We start from the raw sequence: 23,681 nt of genomic DNA, 5'->3' as shown, positions 1-23,681 counted from the left end.
GCAAGTACCAATGAGTTTAGTAGAGAGGCAGTACTGGGAACATCTGCATGTGTGTGGTTGCATGTGTGAGTGTATGTACAGGAATGAGTGGTCTCAGGTAAGTGTGAGCATGTGTCTGCCTGGCTGGTGACACTAAGGGAGGAATTTAGGAGATAGGGTTGTTTTGTGTTTGTGTGGGTTGTTTTATATGTGTGTGTGTGTGTGTGTGTGTGTGTGTGTGTGTGTGTGTGTGTGTGTGTGTGTGTGTGTGTCTGAGTGTGATGAGGTGGGGGTGTTTTATGTAAGGTGAGTGTCTGAGTTTGAGTTTGACAAAGTGTGTGTGTGTGTGTGTGTGTGTGTGTGTGTGTTGTGTGTGTGTGTGTGTGTGTGTGTGTGTGTGTGTGTGTGTGTGTGTGTGTGTGTGTGTGTGTGGGTGTGTGTGTGTGTGTGTGTGTGTGTGTGTGTGTGTGTGTGTGTGTGTGTGTGTGTGTGTGTGTGTGTGTGTGTGTGTGTGTGTGTGTGTGTGTGTGTGTGTGTGTGTGTGTGTGTGTGTGTTTATATACTCATGTATGTTTCAAAATGCTTATGTGTATTGGGGAGAGCATGAGGAAGTACCTACACCAATGTGATGCTTGTGCTGCTGGCAGTGTAGCAAAGTCGCATTTGCACTTGTGGCCAGTCCTAAGGTGATTCAGAAACATGCAAATCAGCTGATAATGTGATGCTTCCTTACTGCAGCAAATCTGTCTCTGAATCCCTGGTTTCCACAATCACATTAAAGAAACTTTTTGCCACACTGTGGGACTGGCAAATAAGTGAAGACATGAGAGCAGAAGGCAAAGTATCTCCAATTTAGGTCAGAGAACAGACTATGGTGGTTCATTGACATGCTGGATAGCAGAAGATGATCTAGTAAAGAAGATTTGGGAGAGACAAGAAGAAAGCAAAAAAAAAATGAGGACAACATGCAGCGATGAGATAGATAGAGAAGACCTGTGAGAGTCAGGCATGATGTTCAAAGAAAATAGGAGAGCAGCGTTGAATCAGGAAAGTTGGAGAGATTTGAAGCGACGTTCCACCCCCACTGAGAAAAATAGAAAATGGCTGATAATGATTAGGGTGTCGATGGTGGAGTTGGAATATGGAGGTTTGTGGGGAGTGCCCCCCCCCAACACACAGGGGAGGTCCAGCAAAAAGGCTTACATCCATTGTTGCAAGGAATCCTTTTTCATTGTGAAGCTTATTCATTATGGGGCATCTGTATTCTACACTCATTAGGCTGATCCTTGCATATAATGCCTCCTTCTGTATGCACCTGTCCAAACAACTGACCTAACTCAAGTGACCACAACACTTTCTCATTAAGAAATTCAAGGGCTTTAATCACAGAAGCTTCACTGAACATCTCAAAGCCCTTTCCTTTCCTTTTGGTATCTTATGGGCAACTCAGAGGCAATCTCTGTCTCAATTACATCCTCTAATGACCACATCTAGTCCAATAGTTGAAGAAACACCCATTCAAGAGATGTCATTCTGACAGAAAATACCACTTCCCTGGGATTATCTTCCCTCCATGTAATGTATACCTCTCAAACTCTAAGAACAAGAAATCTGGACAAAGTCCAAAACAATGGAGGACAAAGGCCCCAAATCAGGGTCAGATTTTACATATTAATCACAAACTTCCTGATATAACAAGATTTCCATTAGAGTTTATTTTCTGAAAAATATGAACTCTGAAACTCAAATAAATGTCATTATTTCTTGACTTAAATCCTCAATGGTTTGCTAGAAAACCACAAAGTTTATGAGGAACAGACCAAAAATATGATGTAAACATCAGGACCTTCTGTAAACATCTGGACAATTGACAGGTATAATGTAAAACAGAGTATGTTTCTTACTCTATTCAAGTATAATCTAGATGAGTGGATGGGAAACCACACGTTTAACCCTGGATTGGTAGCATTGTCCCTTATAGACAGAGATAACATGTAAATGGCTGCCTGCCCATGGGTTATTTTTACTCATAATTCATGTGGCTCTAAGTTAGTTTTACCATATTTATTGGGAATGCATGGCTTGGCTTCTGAAGATCTTCTTGGATCGCTAGCCTAGTAAGTAAACATCTTTATTTTTTATCATGCTGATATTTTGGCCATTTGTGTTCAGTGTTTTGATTCCTCACCGGCATGGAATCTGACATTAAATAATGGAAACTTTCATATAAGGGGCCCAGAGAAGTCAACAAATAAAGAAAAAAACTAAGCTTCATCCCTCACAGTTATCAGTCTCGTAATTAAGCAGTAATCTATTCACAGGTACTGGAACTGCTCCGACAGATGGCAGGCAGGAAGGACTCTTACAGGTTACAGTTTGTAGAAAAGAAAAGCTTTTTCCGCACACAGAATCATCAGTGGGATAATGTAGACTGGTATTAGCGATAATGTAGACTGGTATTAGCGATAATGTAGACTGGTATTAACGACAATGTAGACTGGTATTAGCAATAATGTAGACTGGTATTAACGATAATGTAGACTTGTATTAACAGCAATGTAGACTGGTATTAACGATAATGTAGACTGGTATTAACGATAATGTAGACTGGTATTAACAACAATGTAGACTGGTATTAACGATAATGTAGACTGATATTAACGATAATGTAGACTGGTATTAACGACAATGTAGACTGGTATTAGCGATAATGTAGACTGGTATTAACGACAATGTAGACTGGTATTAGCGATAATGTAGACTGGTATTAACGACAATGTAGACTGGTATTAACGACAATGTAGACTGGTATTAGCGATAATGTAGACTGGTATTAACGACAATGTAGACTGGTATTAACGATAATGTAGACTGGTATTAACGACAATGTAGACTGGTATTAACGATAATGTAGACTGGTATTAGCGATAATGTAGACTGGTATTAGCGATAATGTAGACTGGTATTAACGACAATGTAGACTGGTATTAGCGATAATGTAGACTGGTATTAACGACAATGTAGACTGGTATTAACGATAATGTAGACTGGTATTAACGACAATGTAGACTGGTATTAACAGTAAAATAAACAGTCTCTGGAGCCAGTTCTTATGGGTAGTATTGGGTTATTTTACAAAGTCAGCAGAAAAGATGAAAGCATCTGCCTTTAGACTTTGCATGGGGGTAAATCAAAACAAGACACATAGTTACTACTCATTGTTAGCTTTGTTTCACGGTTCAGCTTTGTTCTACAATGCAGTTCAAAACAGAAAAAACAGTACTTAAAGGAAGTTAACAAGTTGTACATGATAACAATCCAACATTTTTTTTTACAGTTTTGAGTCAGTAGCATATTAGCACACTATAGGAACAGTTCCTTTCAGTCTTTCTGGATTTATTGTAACAATACTCTTCTTTCTTTTAGTTAGAATACTCCTTCTCCAACCTCTCCGAGATTAAACAAAAAAAAAAAGAAAAGGCTTCTTTCTTTATGGCAGAATTTCCCTTCTACCTTACCCAGTTATCCTGATAAGGACTCCTCTGGCCTGCTCCATTGTGATTTGGAATGTAACATTGCTGCACTAACACTTCTAACGTGCAACTCAAGGCAGGCTGCTTCCAGGTAGTTACCTGGGAGACCTGCTTCCTTCTGCGCATGGTTTTCTGTGTTTTATGTAAATGTAGCTGTATATATAGATATATATATATATATATATATATATATATATATATTATGTACACACCTATATATATATATATATATATACATATATATATATATATATATATATATATATATAAAAACATACAAATCTATAATTATTATGTCATGAACTGTCGAGCTTTTAGCCACGCTTGCACTATAAAGCTTTACAACAAAGCTTTATAAATAAAACCCTATATGGTCAAGATAAAAATAATTCCTCTAAACTGTCTTAACACAAGTTGGTAGTCTTTTAGTTGTAAATAGAACTGTAGCATTTAAGAAAATATGCAAAGAAACTTCAGCATGCAGACTGTCCTACATGTAAGTTGTTTCACAAGTACAAGATTAAGCAATAAGCTGTATAAACCGAACATCCTCTAATATATCTGTCTTAAAGGGTTTATATATAAAAGGGGAAATTTCAACATTTTCACATAGGTTGGATACCAGACCCTGCTTGAACACTGTGGATTACTTGTGTTTTCCTTTTTTCCATGTATACATAAGAAGTTTCCACAGAAAAGAACATTGTAATGAACAATATGTTTGAATTAATTACTGATTGAGCAGCTTAGCCCTAGTTGGATCAACAGCCAGCCAGAAGTGTTGGGACTACAAAAGGGCAAGTCACGGCAGAGTTTGTCAGTTACAGGATGCAGAAAAAAAACAAAATGTTATGATATCCATCAGGCTTTTTCACATTTGAATTTATAATTATGAATCATGTAGATTTGTGGGGAGTATCAGGAAACAGAGACTTTTAATGTAGGTAGTGCGGGGGATTTGATTTCAGGATAAAATCAGAAGTGCACAACGGAAACAGGGATATTTCGCAAATCCAGTCATACCACATATACGTGGCATGCTCACCTGCTAGAATGCAGATACATAATGATCTCTTTGAGCAGAAAACCTATATATATATATATATATATATATATATATATATATATATATATATGTGTGTGTGTGTGTGTGTGTGTAAAGCTTACAGAGCTTTGACATAAGCACTATATTATCTATTGTACATGTACTCCTTGGAGAAGGATTGGATGGCTAGGCATGTGTTCAAGACATGAACATTATAGATGGATTACCAGGAGTATCATGAATATGATCGGGGTTATCAGGGGTACTTCATGCACATGTTTGTGTACACCAATGCTTATAGTGTTATGTATGGTTTCTGAACTGTACAGTTGGCTGGAAAGCATAACAGAGGCTTCTTCAGTCCTTCTAAGAGCCAAGTTTTTATTTATTCTTTATTTCTATAAGTTTGCCTTAGCCAGGCTGGTCCTTGATGGATCCAGGTCTCAGTGTACAAGGTGCACTTTACCTAAATCAGATTTGTTTTTTATGAATCCTGGCCTGTGATGGCACACCCACACATTTGACTAAAATTGAGATGAATGTGTATGGGAAGGTATGATAATGTATTTGCTACAATGGGAAATTGACTCTTTTACTTCTTATCCAACCTATTTAAATTTAAATTCTGTAATCAACAGTGTAATGACACTTTTTCAGCCTGAAACGTTAAGGGTGGAGCGAGTATCATTATATTTAATGTATATTTACGGTCTTGTATATCAATATTTTATGAAGCTTGTTTGTTTTTAAGCTTCAGTCCCCTTTAATATATTTCATATCAATATTTTAAGAAATCTGTGATTTTGTTTGGCTTCCATCAATTTCTGATCATTAAGCCTTCAGCCCTGTGGTCACTTTGAGATCTCATTCATTTTCCACGGGGTAAGAGTTACGTGCAGTGTGACTGGTGTTGTCATCTGGGGGGTAAGTGGAGCTTCAATTTATGTTCCTCTGAGCACATGCCTGTAGACATCCAAGGAGTTGGCATGCAGTGAGCTGATGAGAGGGGTCACCCACTTCAGTAACTGATGTAACCTCAAATGTCTCACCCCCTTTTGCAGCATCTACCTCCATGAGTTCTCCATTCTCCCAAGAAATCTAACATAGAGCATGAACCTAGGCATACACCCTCCCTCACCCAAAAGTGGGAAGAAAATATTGCATAAATGTTCGTCTCTCTCCCTCAATAAGCTCCTCTAGTCTTCACGTTGCTAGTTACTTGGCTCATAGCCAGGAATTCATCCCTCCGAGCTATGTCACTGGCAAGATATTTGTGCATGCTAAGAAAGTCATTTTTGTAAAATGATGCTCCTTACTGATTATTTCCCACATTTGTCTATATCAGAGTTCTTGTATGTTTTGACAACAACCAGCAACACTGATTTGACTTAATACAAGTTACAGTGGTGACATCATAAGTGTTCAATTATATCCTGTATGGGGATGTTTTGGTATCAGTATTGTTTAATATGGACAGAAGAAGCTGTATTCTGAAATACAGGAATACTTTCTCCCAGTCATGAGTACTTTTGGGGCATAATGCATAAAACCCCTACCTTAGAAGGATGCCTTCTACTAAAGGAAAAAACTGAAAACACATTTTTTTGGTGGGATGGGCAATTTCTGTGATACTCCACACTGGTTTGATATATAAGTTGGGTGAAGAATACAGATGGTGATTATAGTTACCCAGGAATTCTCTTGAAATACTTTTTATGCTTTAGCGTGTTTCAAAGGCAGCTTTTCTTTAACAACACCGTAGGTGCGTGCCTACATTTGCACTGTCCTTATCATTAGCTGGGTGCGGTCAGTTGTCATGAGCACTGAAACAAAATGTATTAAATGTGACTAGATTTCTAACGTGTAGCATCCTGCAATAACATATTATTAAACAAGTGCACCAGCATCTTTGCTATACTGGTGTAAGTATATTGTGTGACTCTGTTCTTTGATCCCATTTTACCCATGAATTTTGAAGGAAAATATTTTTTTTTTTGTATTTTCAGCTGATAACGATCCCCACTTCATTATTGAAGTTCCCAGTCAAAATGACACCCTGTGTTTCAATATTAATGCTAAGCCAGGAGTGATCCTGAATCTTGTGAGAGACACTGTCACAGGTAAGTTTTACTTCTTACTTTAGAGACATTTTACAGCTAGTCTGGAAGTTTTCTTACTCAAACTCCTGAAAGCAGTCAATAGCCAGTTTGTGTCAAATGTTTACAATAGCATGTTTCGTTTTTGGGCTGGTTTATATAATGCACATTTTTCATTATTTATGCATATTCAAATTAAGCTTTATAAAAGAACTTTCAGTTTTTATTTCTTGCTAAAAAGCATTTTATTCCAAAAAAAAACAAGGAGGTATACACAAACATTGTCCACAACTGCATAGGACTGATAGGTGATAAAAATCCACACTAGGGCTCTACGCAGTTCATAAATCCCCCCATTGCACCTGTTTACATGTGTACATACATGAAAGCTACCCCCCTACCTAACCCCAACACATATATACATTCTCACACAACAGAAACCCACGTTCCTTTGTCAACCTCATTACTAGTAGTCACTCAAACAGACGTTCACACAAACTGCTGGTTGCACAAATGTCATTGTAGTTCACCCTGTCAGACAAATGAGTGTTTGACCAACTGAACTGCATCCATATCTAGCTATATATATATGTGTGTGTGTGTTTGTGTGCAGTTATAGATATGGGTCTACTCAATATAATCGGAAGACCAAAACTTCAACATTCAAAATGTTGGTCAGAAATGCCAAAACCACAGATCTGGACACAATACAATGCGTGCATCTAGCAATAACCTTGGTGCATGCAAAAACGCAATCTACAAAACATAAATAAGAACTTATAAAATGTAACCTACAAAATAGAGAAATATATAAATAACCTATAAATATATAAATAACCACCTGCAGCAATTGGAGATAGCACAAAGGTCCCTCACAAGGAAAACTCAAGGACATCGGCATCTGTCCTATGTGGATTGTGTGAAATCACTGTCACTTTATTCTGTTTCATGCAGACTACTCAGAGGTGATCTCTGCCTTGCATATAAGGCAATCTCTTACCCTGCTTTATTGGAAATGCTGCATATCCACAATTCACATGGTATATGGGTTACTCACTCTAAAGACCTTATCCTGGTATGTGACAGTAATAGAACCTGCTGGAGAACCTCACAGAAGTTACCACATCTTTGGAACAGACGCCCACTTCATGTCAAACAGAGCACCTCATTGGCCCTCTGCAAACGCAATCTGGATGATTGGATGGGTAACCGTAAATTCACTCTGGGGGTTCCAGGACATGGGCATTAGGTGCTCATCATGGAAACAAGGGTAGAACTTGGCCATTAGCCTCGTAACTTCCTATGATCTTAAGTATCTTCTTAAAAATGTGCCTGCCAGAGTAGTTATATTTCCTAAAGTAGCAGCCAGCTCTAGTGATAATGGCAGGGCTGGTAACTCAGCTCTATACTTAGCCTTGTCTTCCATGCAGCCAGCTGTCAGTGCTAGATTTAGGGTTATTTTTTCTAAAGATTTTGGCTATATTCAGGAAAACCCAGTCTTGGTATCAGACTTGGACTATGAAGTCTGCAGCTGAAAAGTCAGGGATGACAAGAGTATAACATATTTTCATTTTTGTAAATGGATAACAGCAAGTATGGCCCTTGCACCATGATTACTTTTGTAAACAACTGTTGGTGTTCCCTTCACTTCATTTATCTTCCCCAGTTTTTAGCAGTGATATTTTCTATCTACCATAAAACACTTCAGTTCTGCCTCTGCCTACTTGGAATCAGATGTTCCCTTTTTATATATACCAATCAGGTTGTTTTATCAATGCCATTAATACAGCACTTTCTTCAAAGTTTTTACTTCGCAGTGTCTGTTCTCCATCTTCCTTTTTAGTGTGTACGACTCACTTTACTAACCGTATTACCGTATTCTCCTTAGTGTGTATGACTCACTTTACTAACCGTATTACCGTATTCTCCTTAGTGTGTACGACTCACTTTACTAACCATATTACCGTATTCTCCTTACTGTGTACGACTCACTTTACTAACCGTATTACCGTATTCTCCTTAGTGTGTACGACTCACTTAACTAGCAATATTACTGTTTCTCCTTGGTGTGTATGACTCACTTTTCTAGCCATATTACCGTATTCTCCTTACTGTGTACGATTCACTTTGCTAACCGTATTACCATATTCTCCTTAGTGTGTACGACTCACTTTACTAGCCATATTACCATATTCTCCTTGGTGTGTACGACTCACTTTACTAACCATATTATCGTATTCTCCTTAATGTGTACGACTCGCTTTACTAACCGTATTACCATATTCTCCTTAGTATCTTCCCTTCTCCCATCACAATTCTGTTTCTGTCTTCTGCTTCTTACCCTCATCTTGTTTTTAACAACATAGCCTTTTACAACCTAGCCATTTACTGTCTTCTTTATGTCCCTGTGTTTTTTTCATAATTCTAAATCTCATCTTATATCCCAGTCTCTTCAGTCATTCCCCTTCTAAGCCATATGTGGATCCAGGGTTTCCAGAATCATTGATTAAGGTTAATATATAGCCAATATTCATTATCCCCTGGAGAGCACTGTGCTTTGGCTGTAAGCAGCCCCCCCCCACCACCACCACACACATCTTCCACTTTCTCTTATTCCCTTCTGTTAGCAAATAGTATCCATAACTGATCAATACTCTGTGTTTGTTAATTTTAACTGAGACCACAGTAGCCTACTGATACAAGGTTATCCTGTTCTTCCACCTGAGAAATAGTTAAAAAATTACTTACAGTTTCAGAACAGTCCTTGGCCAATTCTGATTGTTTCTTAAACACAAACTTGTCTTTGCTTTGGCTCATTAGCAGCAGTACAAACAAACTGCCTGCTCACACCCTTGTTCTCCCCCTCCCCCTTCCCTGTTTATTACCTTAAGTCAATCCCAAAGTTAATAAATATTACCTGTGGCAGGCACCATTTTTAAAACTACAACCACCCTTTGAACACCTCATGCTCGGCTCTGCCATGGAACTTATTAAAACTACCTGAACTGGGGCACAGCTAACTGATAGTTTGTAGAAATACAGGGTACCTACCTGAGTCTCCACATTCACTATCATATGTTCATTTATCAGTTTACTCTGTTACCTGATTGTTTCCAGCCCTCTCATAAGAGCAACTAACAGGGCCTCTACCTGCTTTGCTCCCTACCCTGCCCCCTATTGCCTCCTGCCCCCAGTGGTCCTACCTTTATTTCACTCAAAAAACCCTCCCATTTTTCCAATAGCCAACCACGACACTAAACCCAACACTACCTCCTCCATCTTCCCACTACTATCACACCTCCTCAGCTAACATGTACAAGCATACCTTACCTATGCTCACTGCATGCACTCTCCTTGCATATCTTACATCCTACCAAAGCTCCATCATTCCCCCACTCAACCACTACCACTGTACTACTACTCACACCACCACTCATGTCTCACCCTCACTCAGCTCCCCTCCCACCAACTCAAGAACCATCCCTGTGCACCCCCTGCATATTCTAGCAACTATATTACTCAAACATAATGCTTCCCTACAACTTAACATAGTAACCCTCCCGCCATACCTATTACCCAAAGAGCACAATCATAAAGTTTCCCTAATAAACAAACACATTCAAAAACTGAGAAAACTAATAACCTCATGCATATCTAAACTAGCCCTAAGTGGAGATATACACCCCAGCCCTGGCCCTACCATCTCCATCCCCAATCCTCATCAGACTAGAAACCACAACTTCTTCCATATTACAGCCAATAGAAAGCCAAGTGACTTCCTTCTACTAAGCCTAAATATTAGAAGTATATCCAACAAAGTCCTTGAACTCCATGCCACCATATACTTGTACTCCCCAGATATAGTCATCCTGACAGAAACCTGGCTAAAACCTCACATTACCAGTGAGCAAATCCTCCCTACCAGTTTCGGCATACTAAGAGTAGATGGGCTAAACAAGAAAGGAGGCGGTGTAGCTATAATATTTAACCAGCATCTAAACATCCAGATGTTAAAATCATCAGCTCCACAAATAGGCAATGAAGAAATAATATATACCAACCTCAAAATAAACCAAAACAAAACCATCAACATAATTGGATGCTACTTCCCACCTGGCCAAAACATCCCTCCACTAGAAAACCTCCTCAGCTGGTCTACCCACCATCTCCCCCAAGAAACTATAATTTTAGGTGATTTCAATATTGACTGGCAATCCTGTTCTGGCAGCCATCCAACCTATCATGCAAACCTTCATGGCTTCACCCAACTAGTCCAGTTGCCAACCAGGATAAATAAAAACTCCATCAAGCACACTACCCTGGATTGGATACTTGTCAGTAAGAGCCCCCAGTCATATATAACAGGCTGCTTATCAGATAGCCTCAGTGATACCTATACCAAGCTAAACCTGTCATCTACTGTCAAATACGTAAAAAACTAAACTTTAACCCACTCACATTCATCTCATCCCTCAAAGAATGTAACTGGCATCCTCTAAAGTACCTCAGTCTTGATGACGCAGTTGATTTTTTTAATACTGCCTTCCTGAGCATCCTTAATTACCATGCCCCCATAAGACTTTCCAGAACCAAAGCACAACCCTCCCCATGGCTACAGAAAACAGGACAAATTCGATTACTATCAGTCTGCCCTAGACTCCTCCCAACGCAGCCCCAAACAATTCTGGTCCTCCATAAGCTCCATCCTCCACCCAGGTAAAGTCAGTACCCCTCCTCCTAACATCCCTCACTCCTCAGAAAATATTGCTACCTCATTCAACACACACTTCACACAAACCATACTATCACTAGCTAAACAACACAACCCCCCTCAACTCCAACCCACACCTTCAACTAGTAATCTCCCCACTGCCTTCTCTTTTTCTCCTGTACCTACCTGAACATAAAAAAACTCTTAACTAAACTTAAGCCCACCAAATTAGCAGCAGACAACCTCTCAAGTGAATACCTACAGATCACAGCTGATGCTCTGGCCTACCCAGAATCCATCTTGATTAACTGATTTCTGTCAGAAAGGTATGTTCCCACACTACGGAAAGTATCACATATAATTCCCCTCCACAAAGGCGGCCCCTCCACAGAACTAACCAATTACCGCTCCATAGCTATTCTGTCTCCACTCTCCAAAATACTAGAGAGATGCATTCACTCTCAGGTCTCAGACTACCTCCTTACTAACATGGTTTCCGACCAAACCATAGCACCACCACTGCCTTACTCTCCTTTACTAACACTATCCTTCAGCATAAAAATAATGGCTATCTCTCCTCTGCTACTTTCCTAGACCTATCTAAAGCATTAGACATGGTCCCACACAAACAACTTATCTCTGTCCTCAATAACCTATCCTTCTCTCAATCAGTCACCAACTGGTTTCAGAGTTACCTGTCTGACCGACAACAATCCGTTGTATGGCAGAATGACATATCTCCCCAACTGCCTGTCTCCATAGGGGTTCCCCAAGGATCCATCCTTGGACCCCTACTCTGTTTTCACCAATAATCTAGCCTCTGCACCAAACATGGCACACTCATACAATATGCAGAGGACTCAACCATCATCTGCTCAGCCCAGTCCCTACCCAAACTGCAAAAAGTCACACAGGAATCCTTTTCCTCTGTTGAAACTTGGCTATCCAATGCCCAATTAATACTCAACTCAAACAAAACTAAACTGCTCATTTTCCAACCCACCAAACATACTCAAAACAACTCTCACTTTAACATCACAGCAAAAGACAACACAACTATACACCCTACAGAACACACCAAATTGCTAGGAATGGAAATAGACAATAAACTAAAATTTGGCATTCACATATCCATGACCATAAAAAAGTCCACAAAAAAGTAGGAGCGTTATACAGAAATAAGCAACGTCTCACCAAAGCAGCAAAGATTTCAGTAGCAAATTCCCACCTTATCTCTACCCTACTTTATGCCTCTTCAATATATACCAACCTAAGTCAATGCGATTTAAACAAGCTAGAGACTTGCTACAACAAAATCACCAAATTCGCCACAGGGGCATCCTACCATAGTCACCACTATCTCTCACTTGCTGAACTGGGCTGGCTTGAACTTCCTCACCTCCTTCAATGGTATCAACTCACACTCACCCACAAACTAGTAAACCATCCACTAAATGTCCCATCCCTCCAGAATCTACTCCAACCCTATCACACCACCAGACCACTAATATCCAGCAACAAAAATCACTTGCAGATCACTAAAGCCAATAACTTTGCTGGTGAAGCACTATTCTCTTGCACCATAGCCAAATTATGGAACTCCCTCCCACCCACAATTACCTCTGTACCATCATGCACCCACTTCAAAACTTTACTAAAAGCACACCTAAAAACATGCTGGCTATGCCCTTGCAACTCCCACTCTAATATCACCCACCCCATCTAACCACTACCTTTCTTTCCACCCCACTAACTACCTTGATTATAGCAGGCTTGGATGTTCATAAGCCTAGTACGTATTATACAGCAGGAACTTCTTATTGTAACATTTGTTAATGTCTGTTATGTACTTTGCAGATAAAGATTCTAGTTGTCTACTGATGTACTATGTTCTTCATCTGTAACTATGTTTGTAATTAATTGCTATGTTAATCAAATTGTTAATCGCTATGTAAATCCAATGTAACTACTGTCTGTATATTTTAACTGTGGAGCTTTTCTCCCTAGGCCTCCTCTGAAAATGGGCCTACGTCCAGTCGGACACTCCCGGGCAACAAATGTAAATAAATGAAATAAATAAATAAATATGTATTCTGCCAAAGTTGGTGACCCATGTCTGCCTTCTTTTTTTTAGCTCAACCACCCCTTCTAAAACAAGCTTTGTTTTTTATCCCCATATAAAACTCTGACAGACTCTCTGAATCTTTCCAAGTCCATTAATATCCATCCCTTTATATAAATATGCCTTAATGCATGCCTTGGCTGTACATGTGTAACCACCCCCCTCTATATAACAATGCATACTACATATCATGCCTTAATCACACTGTACCTGGAGTAAAATCATCATTATACCAACAGGGTTCTTTCCAGGTAAGGTGATGATTTTTTCCTTTCCATTGTAGAATATATCCATCAAAATCCATGGCTGAACTAGCCTGGTTTACATCCTGTATTGTTACAATTCTTCTTCTCTTCAGCAGTCTGATGTTTTCAGTTTTGCCTACATCCACCACTGCATAATCTCCACTTGTCCTTCTCTGTCCATCTACTGTTTCTTGCTTATTATGTCAGGCGTCTGCTTCTTCACAAAAATTCGTAGCACTTGTCTTTCTCTGTTCTATCTACTATTTCTCACTTATTATGTCAGGAGTCTGCTTCTTCACAAAAATTCGTAGATTTGATCACTATCAGTTATGATGTTCCTTTCATCTTTGGCTCCCAGTGGAAATGTTGGCACTCAAAAACAAGAAGACTGAAAATCCAGGAGAAGAATAAAGCTCAAAATTGCTTTTCTCCTTTAAACTTCTTTTCAGAAGGCAAGTCCCCCTCCATCCCAAATGTGGTAAGCATGATCTCATATCCCCAAACTTATATATTCCAATTCAAGATTGCCATACCTTGGAGAAAAGAAAATAATCCAAGAATTTGTTACATCAGACTTGGTATATATAAGCCCATTTTTTCGGCCATTCAGTCTCCATGTTTTAGGACTCAGTCTAATGGTCCTGGCATTTCAGATGGTTACCTCCATCTTCTCCACCATTAACTAATTATTAGTGAATAGTCTAAAATCTTCATTCCCTACCCCTTGTTATTTTACTTCTCTAACTAGAATTGCTAAAACCTCCACTGGCAATATATAACAAAAGACAACCAAAAAGGGCACCGTCTCATCTTTCTATGTAACTCTGCTTACGCTGTAAAGTCCTCATTAACCAGGATCATTATTTTTATTTTTAATGTATGGCCTTCACCCAACTGACAAATGTACTATCCACAGCTACTGTTTCTAAGGTCCTACTTTAGTGAGTGAAATGCCTGTCTCAATACTCCACTCACCCCCTTCTTACCCTTCTGTGAATGAATATAGCAAGTACTAACCGTCTACTGATTGCCTCTTCCTCAGTATTATCAGCTACGTTTTTCCCAATTTTTCTACATGGGGTCATGGTGTTGTGTCAGCTAATGCCACATCTCTCAGTTCAGTGCCACTCTCCTACCATCTTCAAGAGTCATGTCTGAATGTCACAAGTCTTCTCTTATGCAGTCATAGGTTCATATATGTTTACTAGGCTAACGACCATGAGGGCCTTTTTAAGCCTAGCCATGCATCCCGAATCTCTGACAAGTAATGACAGCCTTGATAAGTGTAAGCATGGGCCTAGGAGATGAACCATTTACAGGTTACCTGTTTGCATTAGAGACATAGGTGCCAAACCAGGGATGAATTTCCAGTTACCCATCCAATTGTCCAAGTTGCACTTGAATTGGGTTAAGGAGGAACTCTGTTTCACATTGATGGGGAGCCTGTTCTATAGATGGAGTAGTATTTGGGATACATACCTATCTCTCCAGCAGGTCCTATTTATATCACAGGCAAGGTTTGTCTTTAGAATGGGTAATTCTGGTACTGTTTGTTTTGTGGATATGCAGGAGGTCCATCAGAGTGGGGTCTGACAATGCCCTGTATGCCAGGCATAGATCTCCCCTCAAAAGCCTGTAGGAAACAGTATACAGGGATAGGGCCTTGAGGTGGTCAGCATAGGGCATATTACTTATGCCCTGTATTCTTTTAGTGAGGAACATCTGTGGCTGTTCCAGTTGTTGCATATGCCTGGTTAGGTACATACCAAAGGGGGCATTGTACTCAATGACAGACCTGATGAATGCTGAATACAGTGGAACAATGACTTCCTTGGAATTAGATGCCATACCTTTGTTTATAAGTTGCACAACATGGAATGATTTCCTCACCACTGTAGACACATAATGATCAGAGGCTAGATTACTATCTATGTGTGTCCCTAATTCCCTGACTACTGGGTCAACTCTAATGGGTGTGTTGTCAGTATGATAGTTACCAGGGATGGATGACTTCCCAAAGGATACTATTATGCGTTTCTTGGCATTTAGTTTTAGTCTATGGCTCTGACATTGTTTGTCTGTGTCAGCCCCACCTGGAAAATATTTGTGCCAGTATGAGACTCAGTGACAGCTCCTAATTCTGTAAATTTAGTCAGCCAGAGAACACTGACATTGGCCTTAACTTCTGAGAAGTAAATGTCTAAAAGGAGCAGTCCAAAGACTGATCCCTGAGTGACTCCACTTGTGATTGGCCTCTTTGTAGAGGTGTACTCCCCAATTCTAACTTCCTGGGTCCTGTCTGTGAGCAAGTTGGCTATCCACCGGGTGACATATGGGTTTGCACCCAACCTCTTGAGTTTGTCAAGAATGCCTGAGTGGGGTATTGTGTCAAATGCCTTGGCCAGGTCAAGGTAGGCAATGTGAACAATTTTTCCCTCATCCATTGCTTTGGTGACCTTCTCAAAGAAGTCCACTAGGTTGAGTAGGCATGATATGTCCTTGATGAAACCAAACTGGGTTGGGTCCAGTGTCCGGTGGTTTACTATATCTCTATCGATCATCTCCATGATAATTCTTTCCATGGCTTTACATACAAGACTAGTGAGACTTATGGGTCTGTAGTATCCAGGGTCTGTAGATGGCCCATCTTTGTGCAGAGGGATGACTGTTGCCTTTCTCCATTCATGAAGCACTAAGCCTGTTTGGAGGCTACAGTTAAATAGTAATTTCAGAGGCCCTGATAGGTCATGTTTCATGCTATTTAGAAGGCATCCTGGGATATTGTTTGGGCCCATTGATGCAGTGTTCTCGGTCTTAGAGAGAGCATTAAGGACCTGTTCCCTAGTGATAGTAGGGGGAGTAATATTTGATGATATTTCCTGAAGGAAGGTTGAGGGGGAGAGAGGAGTAAAGTTGGAGCTGAATTTATCATCCAGGAGGTTTGATATATCTTCTGGCTCAGGATAGGTGCCTCCATTTACAATGAGCTCTGCACAGAATTGTGTATTGCCTTTGAGGTTGCGGACATAGCTAAAGAATGCTTTGAGGCTGTCCTTGGCCTGGGAGGCAAAACTTGCCTCAAATTTACCTAACACATAGATGGTCCATCTATGTTTTGGCTGGACACCCTCATCTCTTCTAATCTTCTTCCTGTCTCTCCCAAGTCTTCTTCACCCAATGGTTACTGTAACATAATTACTATGTTCTAGATCCTAGGCTTTACTGATTAAACTCTACCTGTGAATTTGCTGTTAATACCTTAATAATACAGTGTATATTTGTAATAGCTGGATTTTGGGATCCCTGTTGAAATGTCAGAACTTGAAATACCAACTATCAAGAAGCTGAAAAAAAAAACAATCAAAAACACAGAAGAAGCATGAATCTTGAAAACTGATCTTCGGTTTTAAACTTCATTTTGCTGGGCAGGGGGGCAGTACCACCAGCACCCCCACAACTCCAAACTTATATATACCAACTCTGAGAAAATTGTAAAATCATACCTTGGAGAAAAGGGAATATTCTGAGAAGCGGCATCTCAGACTTAGTATATGGAAGTCCGTTCTTTAGGCCATTCAGTCTCTGTATTTCAGGACCTGTTGTAGCAGGTCCTGACATTTCAAATAGTTACCTGCATTTTGTCTATATTACTGTGACTTTACTGAAATGATAGATGTTGCATAACTAATTGTTTTATGTAGTAGTTTGTAATAAACTACTGTATGACTGTTCTTGTGATACTGTGTAAAATTACCATACACTCTGCTCTTTGAGCTTGAGTCTTGGCTGAAAATGGTTAGAAGACCAGTCCTCTTGCCCTATTATTAATAGTAATAAATCAATGATCAATCAATCTATCAATAAATCAAGTATCTTTTGCTTTCCTGCACATGTGAAGAAACCACAACATTCCATTCTCCTTGACCATCTCTGTAACTGGGACTTTGTCTTCACTGATATCCTCATTTCTTCATTTGTCCCACAGTGTGCATCCTACCACCAGTCTCAAGCACTTACTTTTTATCACCTAAATCTTCTTCACCTGCTTCACCTTCATTGTCCAGATTACTATGTCACATAGAAACACTGGTCACACCACTGATTTGTACACCTTACTTTTCAGATTCGTTGGTATCCTTTTGTCATACACTACCCCTGTTAATTTTGTGCCAGTTGGTTGAAGCACCTTTGACTCTCTTGTATTCAGACACCCCTCCTGTCTTGCCTGGATTCAGTTCCTTCTAATGTACCATCATTATAGCATTCTGGTCATGTTCCTGCACAGAGCCTGCAAGTAGCATCATGTGACCAAGGTCAAATTCCTGCATAAAGCCTACCTGTAGTATCATATCACCATGGTTACATACCTGCCCAAAGCCTGCATGTAGTATCATGTCGTCATGGTCACATTCCTGCCCAGAGCCTGCATGTAGTATCATATCACCATGGTCATGTTCCTGCACAGAGCCTGCATGTAAGTATCATGTGACAATGGTCATGTCCCTGCACAGAGCCTGCATGTAGTATCATGTCACCATGGTCACAATCCTGCCCAGAGCCTTCATGTAGCATCATAACACCATAGTCACATTCCTGCCCAGAGCCTGCATGTAGTATCATAACACCATGGTCACGGTCCTGCACAGAGCCTGCTTCTAGTATCATGTGACCATGGTCATGTTTCTGTAGAGAGCCTGCATGTAGTATCATGTCTCCATGGTAATGTTCCTGCACAGAGCAGGCATGCAGTATCATGTGACCATGGTCATGTTCCTGCACAGTGCCTACATGTCGTATCATGTCACAAGGGTCACGTTCCTGCACAGCGTCTACATGTAGTATCATGTCAACATGGTCTCGTTCCTGCACAGAGACTGCATGTAGTATTATGTCACCATGGTCACATTCCTGCACAGAGCCTGTGTGTAGTATAATGTTACCATGGTCATGGTCCTGCACAGTGCCTACATGTAGTATCATGTCACCATGGTCTCATTCCTGCACAGAGCCTGCATGCAGTATCATGTCACCATGGTCACATTCGTACACAGAGCCTGCATGTAGTATCATGTCACCATGGTCATGTTCCTGCACAGAGCCTGCATGTATTAACATGTCAGCATGGTCCCATTCCTACACAGATCATGCATGTAGAATCATGTCACCATGGTCACATTCCTGCACAGTGCCTACATGTAGTATGATGTCACCATGGTCATGTTCCTGAACAGAGCCTGCATGTAGTATCATGTCACCATGGTCATGTTCCTGCACAGTGCCTGCATGTACTATCATGTCATCATTGTCTTGTTCCTGCAAAGAGCCTACATGTAGTATCATGTCACGATGTTCACGATCCTGCAGAGAGCTTGGATGTGGTATCATATCACCGCTGTCACTTTTCTGCACAGAGCCTGCATGTAGTATCATGTAACCATGGTAATGTTCCTACACAGAGCCTGCATGTAGTATCATGTGACCATGGTAATGTTCCTGCACAGAGCCTGCATGTAGCATCATGTGACCATGGTCACATTCCTGCATAAAGCCTGCCTGTAGTATTATATCACCATGGTCACGTTCCTGCACAGTGCCTGCATGTAGTATCATGTCACCATGGACTCGTTCCTGCAGAGAGCTTGCATGCAGTATCATGTCACCATAGTCATGTTCCTGCATAAAGCCTGCCTGTAGTATCTTGTCACCATGGTCACATTCCTACACAGAGCCTGCATGTAGTATCATGTCACCATGGTCACGTTCCTACACAGTGCCTGCATGTAGTATCATGTCACCATGGTCATGTTCCTGCAAAGAGCCTGCATGTAGCACCACGTCACCATGGTCTTGTTCCTACGCAGAGCATGCATGCAGTATCATATCACCATGGTTACGTTCCTGCACAGTTGACTGCATGTAGTATCACATCTCCATGGTAACATTCCTGCACAGAGCCTGCTAGTAGCATCATGTGACCATGGTCACATTCCTGCATAATGCCTGCCTGTAGTATCATATCACAATGGTCATGTTCCTGCAGAGAGCTTGCATGTAGTATCATGTCACCACAGTCATGTTCCTGCATAAAGCCTGCATGTAGTATCATGTCACCATTGTCACGTTCCTGTGCAGTGCCTGCATCTACTATCATGTCACCATGGTCATGTTCCAGCACAGAGCCTGCATGCAGTACCATGTCACCATGGTCATATTCCTGTGCAGAGCCTGCATGTAGTATCATATCACCATGGTCACGTTCCTGCACAGAGCCTGCATGTAGTATCATGCCACCATGGTCATGTTCCTGCACAGTGCCTGCATGCAGTATCATGCCACCATGGTCATGTTCCTGCACAGTGCCTGCATGTAGTGTCATGTCATCATGGTCACATTCCTGCACAATGCCTGCATTTGGTATCATGTCATCATGGTCTCATTCCTGCACAGAGCCTACATGTAGTATCATGTCACCATGGTCTCGATCCTGCAAAGAGCTTGGATGTGGTATCATATCACCATGGTCACTTTTCTGCACAGAGCCTGCATGTAGCATCATGTCACCATGGTGATGTTCCTGCACAGTGCCTGCATGTACCATCATGTCATCATGGTCACATTCCTGCACAGAGCCTGCATGTGGTATCATGTCACCAAGGTCACATTCCTGCACAGTGCCTGCATGTGGTATCATGTCATCATGGTCTCATTCCTGCACAGAGCCTACATGTAGTATCATGTCACCATGGTCTCGATCCTGCAGAGAGCTTGGATGTGGTATCATATCAGCATGGTCACATTCTTACACAGAGCCTGCTTCTAGTATCATGTGTCCATGGTCATGTTCCTGTAGAGAGCCAGCATGTAGTATCATGTCAACGTGGTCATGTTCCTGCACAGAGTCTGCATGTAGTATCATGTCACCATGGTCATGTTCCTGCACAAAGCCTGCATGTAGTATCATGTCACCATGGTCAAGTTTGTGCACAGAGCCTGCCTATAGTATCATATCACCATGGTCACTTCCTACACAGACTCTGCCTGTAGTATCATGTAACCATGCTCATGTTCCTGCAGAGAGCCTGCATGTAGTATCATGACACCATTGTCATGTTCCTGCACAGAGCCTGCATGTAGTATCATGTCACCATGGTCACGTTCCTGCACAGAGCCTACATGTAGTATTATGTCACCTTGGTCATGTTCCTGCACAGAGCCTGATTGTAGTATCATATCACCATGGTTACATTCATGCATAAAGCTTGCATGTAGTATTATGTCATGTTCCTGCAAAGAGCCTGCATGTAGTATGTCACCATGGTCACGTTCCTGCACAGAGCCTGCATGTAGTATCATGTCATCGTGGTCATGTTCCTGCATATAGCCTGCATGTAGTATCATGTCAGAACGGTTATGTTCCTACGCAGAGCCTGCATGTAGTATCATGTCACCATGGTCACGTTTCTGCACAGAGCCTGCATGTAGTATCATGTCACCATGGTCATGTTCCTGCATATAGCCTGCATGTAGTATCATGTCACCATGGTCACATTCTTGCATAAAGCCTGCCTGTAGTATCATGCCACCATGGTCACATTCTTATATAGAGCCTGCTTCTAGTATCATGTGCCCATGGTTATGCTCCTGTAGAGAGCCTGCATGTAGTATCATGTCAACATGGTCATGTTCCTGCACAGAGCGTGCATGTAGTATCATGTCACCATGGTCATGTTCCTGCACAGAGCCTACATGTAGTATCATGTCACCATGGTCACAATCCTGCACAGAGCCTGCATGTAGTATCATGTCATCATGGTCACATTCCTGCACATAGCCTGCATGTAGTACCATGTCACCATGGTCACTTTCCTGCACAGAGCCTGCCTATAGTATCATATCACCATGGTCACTTCCTACACAGACTCTGCCTGTAGTATCATGTAACCATGCTCATGTTCCTGCAGAGAGCCTGCATGTAGCATCATGTCACCATGGTCTCGTTCCTGCACCGAGCCTGTATGTAGTATCATGTCACCATGGTCACGTTCCTGCATAGACCCTGCATGTAGTATCATGTCACCATGGTCTCGTTCCTGCATAGAGCCTGTATGTAGTATTATGTCACCATGGTCACGTTCCTGCACAGAGTCTGCATGTAGTATCATGTCACCATGATCATATTCCTGCACAGTGCCTGCATGTAGTATCATGTCACCATGGTCATGTTCCTGCACAGTGCCTGCATGTAGTATCATGTCACCATGGTCAAGTTCCTGCACATTGCCTGCATGTAGTATCATGTCATCATGGTCTCTTTCCTGCAGAGAGCTTGCATGTATTATCATATCACCATGGTCACGTTTCTGCACAGAGGCTGCATATAGTATAATGTCAACATAGTCACATTCCTGCAAAGAGCCTGCATGTATTATCATTTCACCATGGTCACATTCCTGCCCAGAGCCTGCATGTAGTATCATGTCACCATGGTCACATTCCTGCCCATAGCCTGCATGTAGTATCATATCACCATGGTCACATTCCTGCATAAAGCCTGCTTCTAGTATCATATCACCATGGTCACATTCTTACACAGCACCTGCTTCTAGTATCATGTGATCATGGTCATGTTCCTGTAGAGAGCCTGCAGGTAGTATCATGTCATCATGGTTAGGTTCCTGCACAGAGACTGCATGTAGTATCATATCACCATGGTCACATTCCTGCATAAAGCCTGCATGTAGTATCATATCACCATGGTTACATTCCAACACAGAGCCTGCTTCTAGTATCATGTGAACATGGTCATGTTCCTGTAGAGAGCCTGCATGTAGCATCATGTCACCATGGTCATGTTCCTGCACAGAGCATGCATGTAATATCATGTCACCATGGTCATGGTCCTACACAGAGCCTGCATGTAGTATCATGTCATGATGGTCACATTTCTGCACAGAGCCTGCATGTAGTATCATGTCATCATGGTCATGTTCCTGCATAGAGCCTGCATGTAGTGTCATGTCACTATGGTCATGTTCCTGCATGGAGGCTGCCTGTAGTATCATATCGCCATGGTCACATTCCTATACAGACCATGCATATAGCATCATGTCACCATGGTCATGTTCCTGCACAGAGCCTGCATGTAGTATCATGTCACCATCGTCTGGTTTATGCACAGTACATACATGTAGTATCATGTCACCATGGTCACATTCCTTCAGAGAGCTTGCATGTAGCATCATGTCACCACAGTCAATTTCCTGCATAAAGCCTACCTGTAGTATCATGTTACCATTGTCACATTCCTACACAGAGCCTGCATGTAGTATCATGTCACCATGGTAACGTTCCTTTGCAGAACCTGCATGTAGTATCATGTCACCATGGTCATGTTCCTGCAAAAAGCCTACATGTAGTACCATGTCACCATGGTCGTTTTCCTGTGCAGAGCCTGCATGTAGTATCATAATGCAATGGTCACATTCCTACACAGAGCCTGCATGCAGTATCATGTCACCATGGTCATGTTCCTGCACAGTGCCTGCATGTAGTATCATGTCATCATGGTCACGTTCCTGTACAGTGCCTGCATGTAGTATCATGTCACCATGGTCATGTTTCTGCACAGTGCCTGCATGTAGTATCATGTCACCATGGTCAACGTCCTGCACAGTGCTTGCATGTAGTATCATGTCATCATGGTCTCTTTCCTGCATGGAGTCTACATGTACTATCATGTCACCATGGTCACATTCCTGCAGAAAGCTTGCATGTAGTATCATATCACCATGGTCATGTTTTTGCAGAAATGGTGCATATAGTATCATGTCACCATGGTGATGCTCCTGTCATCATGGTCACATTCCTGCACAGAGCCTGCATGTAGTATTATGTCACCATGGTCACATTCCTGCCCAGAGCCTGCATGTAGTGCCATATCACCATGGTCA

General features: G+C 41.3%; 1 protein-coding gene across 1 annotated transcript in view; it reads left to right on the top strand.

The window, feature by feature from the left end:
* Positions 1-23,681, top strand: part of LOC122804652 (inter-alpha-trypsin inhibitor heavy chain H3-like) — a 1,432,534-nt gene that overhangs the window by 1,259,783 nt on the left and 149,070 nt on the right. Inside the window, exon 18 of the mRNA XM_044074635.1 lies at positions 6,564-6,677. Coding sequence (XP_043930570.1) covers positions 6,564-6,677 — 114 coding nt within the window. The remainder of the gene's footprint in view (positions 1-6,563; positions 6,678-23,681) is intronic.

The sequence above is a fragment of the Protopterus annectens genome, chromosome 6.part0, assembly GCF_019279795.1.
Source record: "Protopterus annectens isolate FY-2018-M chromosome 6.part0, PAN1.0, whole genome shotgun sequence".
NCBI classification, from domain to species: domain Eukaryota; kingdom Metazoa; phylum Chordata; order Ceratodontiformes; family Protopteridae; genus Protopterus; species Protopterus annectens.
This window is presented reverse-complemented; position numbering and strand designations above follow the sequence as displayed.